The following is a 13,599-nucleotide window of genomic DNA, read 5'->3' as shown; positions in this document are numbered from 1 at the left end:
TCTCTCTCTCTCTCTCTCTCTCTCTCTCTCTCTCTCTCTCTCTCTCTCTCTCTTTGTCTCTCAGTCTCTGTCTCCTTGGTTGCCTTCTCTATCTCTTGGTCCTGGAGGACCAGGTGTCTAATTTTGAATGTAATGCCACAGAGGTCTGAAGTACTACAGGAGGAATGGACACACACACACACACACACACACACACACACACACACACACACACACACACACACACACACACACACACACACACACACACACACACACACACACACACACACACACACACACACACACACACACACACACACACACACACACACACACACACACACACAGTGTACTGAGCACACATCTACAGTGTAGATATTGAGACATTGAGAGGAAGTCAGTGGTGCTGTCTGTTATCTGAATTGAAATGCACAGTGAGGTACAGGATATGGACAAAAATGCATGCTACTAAGCATGTGCCCCTGGGCCAGGGCCCTCTCGTCTTGGTGGTGGGGGCCCTATTATGACCTTGGCAGGCTGTATGGAGGGCCCTATCAATGTTTTGCCCTGGGGCCCAGTGTGCAATTGTTCCACCACTGATGCTGCTAATTGATGCTGAAGAGGTAGCTGGTTGAAGAAAGTTAATATTTGAAGAATTAAAGTTCAGATATTGATGATGGCTACAGGCAAATCAAAACTTGCTCAACTTTAGGGTTTGAAGACGGCTCAGCAAGGGAGGCAAAAAAGAATAATAACTAATTCAAAGTCTCATACATTCAAAGAGTACTTTTGGACATACATCGGATATAACTCACTCATGCCAGGTCTACCTACTTGTGCGCTAAAACCTCTGCAGATGATCCAGAATGCGGCGGCACGGTTGATATTCAATCAACCCAAACGGACCCATGTTACTCCTCTATATATTGAGTTGCACTGGTTACCGATCGCCGCCCGGATCAAGCACAAGGCATTGACCCTTGCCTACAAAACCATCACAGGAACGGCCCCAGCTTATCCGAAGGACCTACTAACGCCATATGTTACTGGAAGAGAACTGCACTCATCCAGCACAAGCCGTCTGGCTCTGCCATCCAGTCGCTCTAGGTACTCCCAGTCTAGATTGTTCTCCGTTGTTGTACGCAAGTGGTGGAACGGTCTCCCAGAGGCAGCCAGACTAAGTACATCTCTTGCAGCCTTCAAGAAACAAGTAAAGACTCTCCTCTTTTGTGACTATCTACTACACTAATGTCTAGCCACAGGGCAGACTCTTGACATGGTGTTTAGTTTAGTTTGTGTGTGTGTGTGTGTGTACTCGTTATTTACTCTTTATTTACTCTTTATAAAAATTAAAAATAAACTGCACTTGTTGTTCTGTATATTTCCTGTGCACTTGTATTCGCTTGTGATGTTGGCTTGATTATGTCCTCTTTTGAAAGTCGCTTTGGTTATAAAGTGTCTGCCAAATGCAATGTAATGTAATGTAATATTAACTGGTGGTGCCTAATCATTGTCTAATTATTGTCTAATCATTGTCTATAGATATTAATATTTTCTGTCTGAAAGCTATAGCTTAGGATTGTCTGAAGTAGTGTTTTTCAACGAGGGCTCTATAGCCCCCCATGGGATGTTGTGGAGACTCAGGGGGCCGTTTAGGGGGTGGTGCTTAGTTTCCATGAGGAGTCCATTTTATTTTTGAATACTAAGGGGGGGTTAATGGTTTATGATGTGGTCAAGGGGGCATTGGGAGGCTTATGAGGTGGTCCAGGGGCAGTTTGTTTAAAAAAGATTGACAACCACAGGTCTAAAAGGTACCTTTCAGACAGTTATCACTTACATTTAAGCTCACAGATAATAATTTCACAAAAAGGCTCTCAATTCATGTAATCGATCAAGCAACACCAATTTAGATCAGACTGTCCTTGAACATTGCACTGCAATGGAAACCTGACGCACATAGTAAGATGTATTTCCTGTCTGAAAGCTGTAGCTGTACGTATATAGAATAAGAGGCTACATTTCAGATAGTTCTAAAGCTTTAGGACAGGTGCTTATTATGTGTACCAAGTTTCATTGCTGTGCAATGTTCAAGGGCAGTTTGGTAAACATTTTTTTTATCTATGCGATGTCTGATGGAAAGGTGATTAGTTGTACTATCTGGGTGTTTTCTCGACCGCACGCCATTTTATGTATTTATTTATTTTATTCCAGTATTTGCTGCTCCGTCCCCGTAGAGAGTGATTGATTTCCTCACGGTGGGTAAATGCCAAGGGCTACCGGCTCTGCCGCTGATTTCTCATTTGATGAAAATCAACAAAGCATCATGGGAGTGTGTGTGTGATAGAGGCTGCAACAGCCAGAACGGAATCAGAGCCAATGTCGCATCCGTAGCGTACCGAATGGAGGAATGACTTCAGACTGCAAAATACTATAAGTAGTTGTAGAAACAGTCGCTTCGTACTTCCTTTGTCTTTCTGTTATCACAGCAAATTGGGAATACGGCGCGGTGTGCTCATTCAAAGTAACTGTTTGACAACGTGTTATGTCATCTCTGACAGTATAGAAGTACAACATCCGGTGATCATTTCAATTCCTGCCCTTTTGCAGAGGTTTCCTTTTGCGGAATTATTGATCCCAGTAGACTCCTACTTGTTGGCCTTGGCCCTGTCTCAAGCAGCTGAGGCCCTGTACTGTTACATTACATTGCATTTGGCAGACGCTTTTATTGACCAAAGCGACTTACAATTGAGGACATGCTCATGGCTGACAGTAGAAACGAAGTGCACAAGAAATATACAGAACAAAAAGTGCAGATGCACTAGTTGGGTTAGTTTTTTTTAGGTACATTGACACATGGTTGAGTAGGGTACAAACACACACTTGCACATCAGTTCAAGCATTAGTCTAGTAGATAGTCACGAAAGAGAAGAGTTCGTGTTACGACATCGGCCCGGGTTCGAGTCCATCCTGAGGTCATTTCCCTAACTCTCTCTCTCTCTCTCTCTCTCTCTCTCTCTCTCTCTCTCTCTCTCTCTCTCTCTCTCTCTCTCTCTCTCTCACTAACTTCCTCTCTCCTCTCACGCTGTTCTATTCAAATAAAGTTTTTTTCATTACATGACATTGCAATTTACCACCCCTCTTATCTCCTCCAGGGCAGTCCGAGATCAACAAGATTTCCTCTTAGTGGTGTGCTTTCCGCCCCTCAAGGTTCATGATTCTTGTGAGATATATAAAATATCTGTTGATGTTCCGATAAAAGCATGGCGAAGAAAAACATCTTCACTCTTGTAGGTTGTTCATGTGCGTATGCCTTGTGGTGTTTGGGAAAAAAACTAAGTGATGTCTGAGTTCAACTGGGATGCCTCAGTGCTGAGTTATTTTATTTGTGCATCCATGGAGAAGTAGTGTATATATAGCTGGTATGTGAACGCTGCCGGGCAAGTAGGCCTTTCTTTCTGGGGTGAGCAGCATGTGTTAGACTTTCTGCTGGGCTCAGTTTTTGTTTTTGGTTCATTTTTTGCCAGTATGAAACTTATAGGCACACAAGGAAGTATCCCTTCAAGCACGCACACACACAGACACACACACACTCTCTCTCTCTCTCTCTCTCTCTCTCTCTCTCTCTCTCTCTCTCTCTCTCTCTCTCTCTCTCTCTCTCTCTCTCTCTGTCTCTCTCTCTCACTCACTCACTCACTCACTCACTCACTCACTCACTCACTCACTCACTCACTCACTCTCACACACACACACACACACACACACACACACACACACACACACACACACACACACACACACACACACACAATGACACACACAGGGTCATAAACATCATCATAACTGTATTTTTCCACTCTTTTTTGTTCATTCCCCATACCCAGAAACATATGAGGAGTTACATGAAGAGTGTGTGCTGTCCTGGTGCCAACATCAGCTCTCTGCAAACCCTCGGGGACGTTAACTTCTTCGCCAACCAACTCGCCATCCCTACCCTGCAGTTTACTGCCACCTCAAGGACTACACCACAGGTACGATATGTCATCTCACTCACTCACTCACTCACTCACTCACTCACTCACTCACTCACTCACTCACTCACTCACTCACTCACTCACTCACTCACTCACTCACTCACTAACTCACTCACTCACTCACTCACTCACTCACTCACTCACTCACTCACTCACTCACTCACTCACTCACAGATAGAGATTCAAGAAGGCCACCAGGTATTGATTGTGCCTTTATTAGCAGATTAAATTCACATAAACACATGCATACCCTAACAATAATCTATTTATACAACTATCAATAAATGCATTAATTGATCTGAGGGAGAAACAGCAACAGGGTTAGCCAAGGTAAGGAATGAAGACATCAAAATATTTCATTTTATCATCACAGTCTTTGCCATCATATACTCTATCCAATATGTCCGTATGTCCGGGAAAAATTGCATTTTTCATAAATGAAAAGGGGGATCTTCTCCATGGTCCACCATTTTGAATTTCCAGAAACAGGCATTTTTAGCTGCAAAACTTTGGTCATACTTGTAAATGTAGGCAATGCAGTTTCAATGAGCAGCATAATTGGAATACCTACTCTGGCCATCATCATACACAGTACACCTTAATAAAAGCTATCACTCTAATAAATAATTGGGGACATAGTGATTAGCTAAATGTCAACCCCTTTGCCGTAATCTGGTCAGGTCCCTGAACTCGCTTGGTGCTGCCAGCACTAGACGTAGGCATAGACAAAGGCACAGGGAATTTGAACTCCCGTAACCATGGAGATAGAAAAGGAACTCTGGTGTTGTTATAGTCATAGAGACAAAATAACAAGATTGTTCAGACATGGACACATTTGCAGGCATTGTGAAATCTGTGTGAGTGATTGAAATATCTGAGCTCAGTTAAAGTATGATTGGAACATACAATACTACCTACCTACTACTTTCAATGTTGCTGCAAGCATCTGTACACTCAAGTTCAAGACATCCATGACAATAATGCACATGATGCACTTGTCTTGAACTTACACTTGTACGTATCTTGTATATTGTATATTGCTATTGCCTCTCCTGAAAGTCCCATTTCAGGACAGTTTAGGGTTAATTCATTTCTCTGACCCCAATGCTACATGTTGGATGTGTGCGTGGGTGCGTGCATGCGTATGTGTCTTATATCTGTTTTTGGTATGCCTGCCTGTCTCTTGTCCTCTGGGGCCTTGCTGTTTTAGTTTCGTGGTACAGGCAAAAGTCTAGAACACTCAAACACTGCTGAACCCTCATTGCCCTCTGTGCCACAATTTGCTCAAATATTAGTTTGCTATTTCCATCTTATTTCAAGCAGTCAGTCCAGTTGAAGGGCTTTTATCTTGCTCACAGCACATTTAACTGAGTCAGGTCCTAAAATATATATAGTGCACATTTCACAAAGCCTCTCTCCACATTGCTGTAGCAGTGCAATCAGTTTTTCGTCCGTGTCTAGTAGCGCGTTTGAGCATAATAGTTGTTAATGGCTGCTCTTTTTTCTCAGAAAGTCTAGTCACTGTTGAGTTTCTATTGCACTGTTTTACATTGTGTGCTGAAGGTCAGATCTGACCATAACAGGAGAGTCAGAAAATCGTGAATAGATATTAATCATATGAAATTTGTAGCAGAGGGCTCATTCCAGAAATGTTCATTTTCACATACAGAGTAGTTTATGCCAAACCACATCAGTTTGATATGTCTACTGACAAAGTCATCACTTCCATGGTTCCAGTATTGCTAAGTCTTCAAAGGTGTAGTAGTGAGTATGTGCAAATGGTTGTCACGTAGTAGTGGTGTGTGGAATGTTTAGGGAATATTATGAACATTAATGCAAGGCTCTTAGAAAGTATTATCATGTAGTTCTGTGTCCAAGAATCCACTGTAGTGTCAGCAAAGCCTTGTCTCTATCCTCTCAGACACCATATCCAGATGATGTGTGCTTAAACTTGTGCCCAATTTATCGAAATGTCCCTTATTTTATCCCATGAGCTCTACAACTCGCTGCAGAGCAATACAAATAAAAGATTCTGTACTGCAGTTATGAGAATACAAACGCAAGAAACGGGTAAAAAAAAATGATAATAGATGAGGCGGTGGTAAAAGCTATTTGTAATGGTCTGTGCTTGTTTATAACTAATGTAGAACAGTTTATTTCAGGTGTTATTGTTGCCCTCTGCAAATGTGCTTATCATTGCTTTTATAAATGATATCAGTTTTTATTTAATCCACACCTTATTTTTCCCCTCCGAGAGGGAATATATTGCCCTTGTCACGGCTAATTTTCACTGCCCAGGTTTTTAGCTCTGGCTTATTGGCTCGCTCCTTCTGTTTGAGCCATTGAACCAGATACATTGTTTTATTACAGCCCTAACAAATATCCAGATGTTGCCACGGAAGCGCGTGCGTGTGCGCGGGCCGAGCGAGCCTCATTTCACTGGCGTAGAGTAAACTGGCGAGGCTATCGTCACACCGTTTCTTTATGAGCCGTCTCACACAGAGAGCCACGGCGACATTATTCAGACATTCAGTTTAACTGGCCATGAGACAATTGATGGTACACACATTTAAAATGATGGAGTGACAGCAGGGGCAGGTATTCATCTCGGGGGCTGGCATTCATCATAACGCCGATGGGCAGAGAGCGGGCATCCCATCCCGTCTGGTTGTCTGGTTGGCGCCTGCCCGTTTCGCGACAGTATAGCCGTCTCTCCGCATGAGCTACGGCTGGCTCCTTTTTAAACGACTCAGAACAGACAAAACAGCCCTCTCCTGAGTTATACTCCTCTCCTCCACCACCACCACACCTCCACCCCACCCCACCCCACACTCACACTGCAGTTCAGTCATACACACTGCTGCATATACGCACACACACATGCACACACACACACACACACACACACACACACACACACACACACACACACACACACACACACACACACACACACACACACACACACACACACACACACACACACACACACACACACACACACACACACACACACTGTACATAGGTCTGCACATACGCATTTGAGGTACAGACACACACACACACACACACACACACACACACACACACACACACACACACACACACACACACACACACACACACACACACACACACACACACACACACACACACACACACACACCTCCACCCCACGCTCGCACTACAGTTCACCCCACACCCTCGGCTGCAAATGATCTCCAATGGTGTGGAAGTAAGGGGGGGGGGGGGGGGGGCACTTTGGCCTGGCAAACACAGTTTAATAATGTGGAAAGGATGGATAGAGCACTGGGTGACAGGTACACTACGTGTCAGGGGGGTGGGGTGGGGGCAGGGCCGGCAAGAGACACGAGCAACACAGACCAGCGGCCAGATGATGAACTAAAGACAGTGTCTTAACAAGGTCACAGTCATCCGTCAGCTGAAAGGAAGCATATGCAAAGAGAGTGGGAGGGAAATCACTGTTGGTGTACCTGTGTCGGTGTGTTTGTGTGGGTGTGTGTGTGTGAACAGTATGTTTGTTGGAGTGTGTTTGTGTGTGTGTGTGTGTGCGTGTGTGTGCGTGTGTGCGTGTGTGCGTGTGTGCGTGTGTGTGTGTGTGTGTGTGTGTGTGTGTGTGTGTGTGTGTGTGTGTGTGTGTGTGTGTGTGTGTGTGTGTGTGTGTGTGTGTGTGTGTGTGTGTGTGTGTGTTGGTTTATGTGTTTGTGTGCATGTGTGCATGCAGATGTGTGTGTGTGTACTGTATGTGTATGCACAAGGCCTGATAACATCTTGTTGAGGTAAAGAAGCACAGGAGGAGATAACCTGGAGGAGGACAGCAAACTATTCGAACTGAAATAAGTTTTCTTTCTTTCTGTGGGTGAAGTAGCAAGGATCTGGGCTGGGCTTGTTGACTTCTTCTCTCGCATCAAACAGCAGACAACACCGACTCCCCCCGCTGACAAGATTGCGTGTCTGACATCGCAGGGCCCACATGCTGAACAGCTGTGCTGGAACACGCCCTCCAGAGAACATCGCCCACTTTCAAAGAGCCCACATCGCATCCTGTCACAAGAGGCAGCATCCGCACTGCATGCTGCTGCTGGAGCTAGCCAGTTTAAATGAGGAAACCACAGCTTCCCTCCAAACCCAACCTCACACTGTGTAGAATATAGGAGAGGACATGCAGCAGGGACAAGGGGTGGTTGTATGATGTTGGTGTGTGTGTGTTTGCCTTCTTCTCTTTGAGTGGAGGCAAAGGAACTGTATGATGCACAGCCCCCAAGCTGACTTGTTCTAGCAGCAACTACTGTAGTGTGTGCAATAGCAACATCCAGTAGATATAGAAAGCTAGATGTTGTATTCAGCCTTTTGGCATGACAATCGCCTTTTGCCCTCATCTTCTTCATACAGCATCTTTTTATTTCACACTGTTGGCTAAGATTTTGTTCTATGGCCACCAAATTGTGTGTCACCGTAGGCGGCTTTCTGGTAGGCCTACAGCTCGACACGACGTAACCCAGCTGCCACTTTTTGCTTCTCAAATAGGCATGACACAACTCAATCGTAGAGCAAAACGTGGTGGCCGAGTCACACTGTGTCAAGCTGTAGGCTTACCAGAAAACCGGCAGTGGAAAAGAGGCACAAAAGTGGTCATTTCATGTTCATTCAAGTCGTGTCATTTCTGAACAAAGATGGCATTCTATTCTGTAGATCTCTCAGACCAAGGTTCAGAAACTTTCAGAGGCTTTTTAATATGTAATATTAAATCTGTAAAAAATGTATACTCTTTTACACACACACACACACACACACACACACACACACACACACACACACACACACACACACACACACACACACACACACACACACACACACACACACACACACACACACACACATTTTTGCTTGGTTCCCTTTTCACCCATAGTGGCATTTGCTAAAAGCGTTCACTGGTCATCATGCAGTCTTTTATATCAGAATCAGTTTTTTGAAAGCTGGTATTGCTGGCCCTCTCACATCCGGATGCAAGAGTGTTTCTAAAAACACAAGCATTTATTCTCCTTCCTCATTTCTTTTCCTTCTCCTTCTGAGTCTATTGTGAGGACAACCACTTTGCATGAGATATATATATATATATATATATATATATAGAGAGAGAGAGAGAGAGAGAGAGAGAGAGAGAGAGAGAGAGAGAGAGAGAGAGAGAGAGAGAGAGAGAGAGAGAGAGAGAGAGAGCAGAAACATGAAACGGGTCCCGAGTCTAATTTAATTCATTCCTACATAATTTGCTGAGGTCTGAGGTTTAAGTAAATATCCTCTTGACTGTTTTGCATTCATGAAGGATTCATTTGTTTAGCCAACACCCATGATGTCTTTTGCATCCGTGCACAGTAACTTTTGAATTCGTTGGTCATAGCCCAGAAAGGTATGGTGTTTGTAATTTACTTTGTAATAGCACATCTGCAACATTAAGTTAACCGTATCAAACAACTATATCCAGGTATCTCATTATGTTTTGTAAGTTATGCGCAATGGTATAACACCTTTGAAAAGCAGAAAGGTGATCGTGATGATTTTGTGTGCCAAACTACAAGACTGCAATATGCCACACCCTCGGACCCCTCACCTCCCCTCCCACAGGTCTCTTACCTTCCCCCGAACTCCAGAACTACCATTCCCAAGTGAGTTCCGTAGTAGTGAGGATTATTGTAGAGATGAGGGAGAGAAAAATAAAACTTTCCTAAACAACAATGGCGGCACATAGTATGTCAACTTTATTCTTTCCCCCTGCTGCCCCACCACCACCTCTCTCCCCTTGCTCACGCCTTCCCCAGAAGCGTTCACCTTCCCCACGCTTGTTTGTTCATCTGTCTCATCCTGCACACATGCCTGACTAAGCATTCGCCGTGCAATACCGGTGCGCCCCCAAACTGTGAAAGTAACCTTTTCCCTGGCACTCCACACATCAGAATGAATTAGAGCATGGGATTGTGGGATTGTTGGGTTTGTGTTGTGTTTTTTTCTTTTCGGGAACAGCCATGCTCCTTGGGCCAGATGCAATGTGCCACAGGAGCAGCAGTCTCTGCCTTTCTCCCGGCCTGCTTCTCTCTCCCGACACGGCCAAGAGCTGGAGGAGGCCTCTCACTGCACGCCTTTGGATTGGAAATGACAAACTTGCTGCGGGGCTTTCCTTGCCTGCATGACTGTATGTGTGTGTGTGTGGGCGGATGGATGGGGTAACATTTCTGTCTGTGTGTGTGTGTGTGTGTGTGTGTGTGTGTGTGTGTGTGTGTGTGTGTGTGTGTGTGTGTGTGTGTGTGTGTGTGTGTGAGAGAGAGAGAGAGAGAGAGAAGGAGGAGAGGGAGAGGAGAGAGAGAGAGAGAGAGAGAGAGAGAGAGAGAGAGAGAGAGAAAGAGAAAATGAGAGAGAGAGAGAGAGAGAGAGAGAGAGAGAGAGAGAGAGAGAGAGAGAGAGAGAGACAGACAGACAGACAGACAGACAGACAGACAGACAGACAGACAGACAGACAGACAGAGTTGCGAGAGCGAGGGAGAATCTGAGTCTTAGTGTGTTTTTATGCATGCGGCTGGGTGTGTTATGGTTCATTTTTCAAAATGTGTACATGTGTGAACACATTTGCAGTTTCAAGTTCTGGGTTGCCGAATTGAGTTGAGTGTCTGCTTGCATCTATTCCTTGAATTTGAAAGTGCAGTCCAGCTCAGTAATGACATACTGTATAGGAGATGGAGCAATGAAATAATTCGCTAGTCAGGTACAGGTTTTAAAGACCTTGCACCTTGTCACTCCACAAGAAATCGCTGTCACAATTTTTGCATTTGATATACTTAGGATTTTTTTTACATGTAACTATCGTTTCAGAAAAAAGATACGTTCAGTATTAAACACATTTACTGAGTTGCCAGGCTGTCGTTCTGCAGCAGGCTCAGACTATTCCAAAATAGTCTAATAACGGAGACAGTAGCAAACATCAAAATGTCTGTGGGAAAGTGAAAATTGGCTTAAAGTGTTAAATACTGAGCCCACCCTTTTAATTTACAGTTGGCAGGTAAATATTGGAAATGACCGAAGGCATGTTAAGCTCTCTTATCCTTATTTATGCTACATGCGTTCATGGGAGTAATTTAATGATAAAATATTATTTTTCAATTAGTGCCATTACCAGTAGTAAAAAATCTGCTTCTTTTCATTTTTTCCTGCTGTGTTCCTTTGTATTCTCTCAGCGTGGCAGAGAGGAGAGGGTTTCAGGGCAATGTTTTGGGGGCTGCACCAGGCTTATAAGAAGAGGAAGGGGTTGAGAAAAAAAAAACCTGCTTGTGTCTGCAATTTTGCTGACGCCGTATCTGGGCCGTAATGTGGTGTGACGGCTCAGAGAGAAGGACTGCCCCGCTCGGCTGCCGCACTTCTCCCTCACCAGCTGGTGACCGCAGCCCTCCCCGACTAACAACCCCGAGCTCCCCTGTTTGGACCTCAGAATTGATTACCAGTCCAGACATGTGCCCGCGTGCGCTAACACCTGTCACCTCATATATATTAGCCCTTCCTCCCAGCCATTTCCCCCTGCTCCCGTAGTACTGCTGCTGCTCTCCTCCTCCTTTTGGCACTTATGCAAATGCCACTCTCATCCCTCTCAAAGATGGCCTTCCTTCCTACCTTTCTACCTGCCTTCCTTCCTAACTGCCTTCCTTCTTCTATTCCTTCCTTCCTTCCTGCATTCCTTCCCTTCCTTCCTTCCTCTCTCTCTCAAGTCAATTTGAACTCAGGTTCCTCTCATGTTTGCTCTCTTTCTCCCCACTTACGTACTACATGTTGGCATCTCCTTGTCTTTCAGTCTGTCTGTCTACTGCAGTGTTTCCCAACCAGGGGTACGTGTACCACTAGGGGTACGTGAGCACACTGCAGGGGGTACTTGGAAAAATGTTATTATTATAACAAATGTATGGAGCAGTCACATCAGGACAGAGAAAGCGATATAGAACATGAGTTAGGGGGTACTCATGGCACAACGAAGAGGCATAGGGGGTACGCGAGACAATAAAGGTTGGGAAACACTGGTCTACTGTACCTACCTGTCTTTCTCGGTCTTTGCATATCTGTCTGTGTCTCTTTCGGTCTCTCTGTCTCTGTCTCTGTCTCTGTCTCTGTCTCTGTCTTTCTCTCTCTCTCTCTCTCTCTCTCTCTCTCTCTCTCTCTCTCTCTCTCTCTCTCTCTCTCTCTCTCTCTCTCTCTCTCTCTCTCGCCCTAAGGTGTTTTTGTAGTAGCCTGTGCGCGACTAATCTAATTAGTGGTGTGAAGTTGCTGCAGCTGGATGGGGGAGATAGGGATCCGAGCCGGGTTGGGCCAAGCCGGGCCGTGCCGGGCCGGTCTGGGCCTCCACCACCGCTGCTGCTGCTGCTGCCACTGCTGCTTCTGCTGAGCGGGATCCAGTTGACAGATGAGTGGGCCCGGGCCGTGCCACCCACGGCCCACCATCTGGCTTTGGGCATCGCCAGATGGGAGTGACCGACCGCGTTGGACATGCTTAAGAGCACGCGTCCAGGTGCTGTTGCTTTACTGTATATTGGACGTGATGTGAGTCGCAGAGGAGGCTTAGCATACTGTACATTGGTAGACGTCAGTGGGATTTGTTCGAGCCACTCATAGTGCGTCTCACACACGCATTTCGGCTGCTTCGGCTTACCTGACCACAGCCTTATATTAACCTTAACCCTGAGGAACAGCACAAATGCATAATGTTACATCAAATGTACCTAGTTAATGTTGTGCACCCTTAAAATACAGTGTAACCAGTCACATTTTATTAATAATTATTTATTAATTTTATTATTATTAGCAAATGTGGGATGAGGGTGAGCACCCAGCCAAAATCCAAAAATATGAGTGAGAGCGAGAAAAGTTCATGGAAAGATGGAGGCAGATATGTTGTACAGTATAGCACATAAGTTGCATTGCTTTGTCCCCTATGATACATTGCGGGATACATTGGTAATCATTGGACAATTTCATGCTGACCCAAATGTTGTATTAGTCATTCAGACACTGTTGACACTGATGGCATGCTGATGGAATCCTTGTCCCCACCCAAAGGCTATTGGACTGCCAGTTGTGCCACTTGGGGACGGTGCCCAGTATTCAACAGGTCCCCTGGCAGTGTCAAGACTACAACACAACATCTGATTGATCATAACTAAGTGAAAAGTTCAATGAAACAATAGCTTTTTAAATTGGATTTGCCTAAAACTGTCGTCCATTTCTTTGAAAGACACTTTTGATGTTATGAATGAAGCCTATTTCTGGGAGGAATTGTATGCAGAAGTCACAATAATGGATTCTGTAATCATAAAAAATAATGACAACAGTCTGGGGGTGTTTTGGCAATCCATCTTAGGATTTAGAGTTTACCAACTGATCAAAAGAAGGGCAATTTTTTCGTTAAAATCTACAGCTCATTAGAGACACATGAGGGAATAAATCCAACATTTATCACGGTTGTAAAAATGAAAGGTTTGAACATTTGCCTGCTTTAACATTCCTACAGGACTGAATATAAATGTACACTTAG

At 44.7% G+C, this 13,599-nt stretch overlaps 1 protein-coding gene across 1 annotated transcript in view; it reads left to right on the top strand.

The window, feature by feature from the left end:
- The window catches only part of LOC134451392 (inactive N-acetylated-alpha-linked acidic dipeptidase-like protein 2), a 303,318-nt gene that overhangs the window by 212,230 nt on the left and 77,489 nt on the right, over nucleotides 1–13,599 (top strand). The window contains exon 10 of the mRNA XM_063201830.1: nucleotides 3,864–4,010. Within this exon, the coding sequence (XP_063057900.1) occupies nucleotides 3,864–4,010 (147 nt within the window). The remainder of the gene's footprint in view (nucleotides 1–3,863; nucleotides 4,011–13,599) is intronic.

Source organism: Engraulis encrasicolus, chromosome 6 (genome assembly GCF_034702125.1).
Source record: "Engraulis encrasicolus isolate BLACKSEA-1 chromosome 6, IST_EnEncr_1.0, whole genome shotgun sequence".
Lineage (NCBI taxonomy): Eukaryota > Metazoa > Chordata > Actinopteri > Clupeiformes > Engraulidae > Engraulis > Engraulis encrasicolus.
Note: the sequence above shows the minus strand (reverse complement) of the source record. Positions and strands in the feature narration are given on the sequence as shown.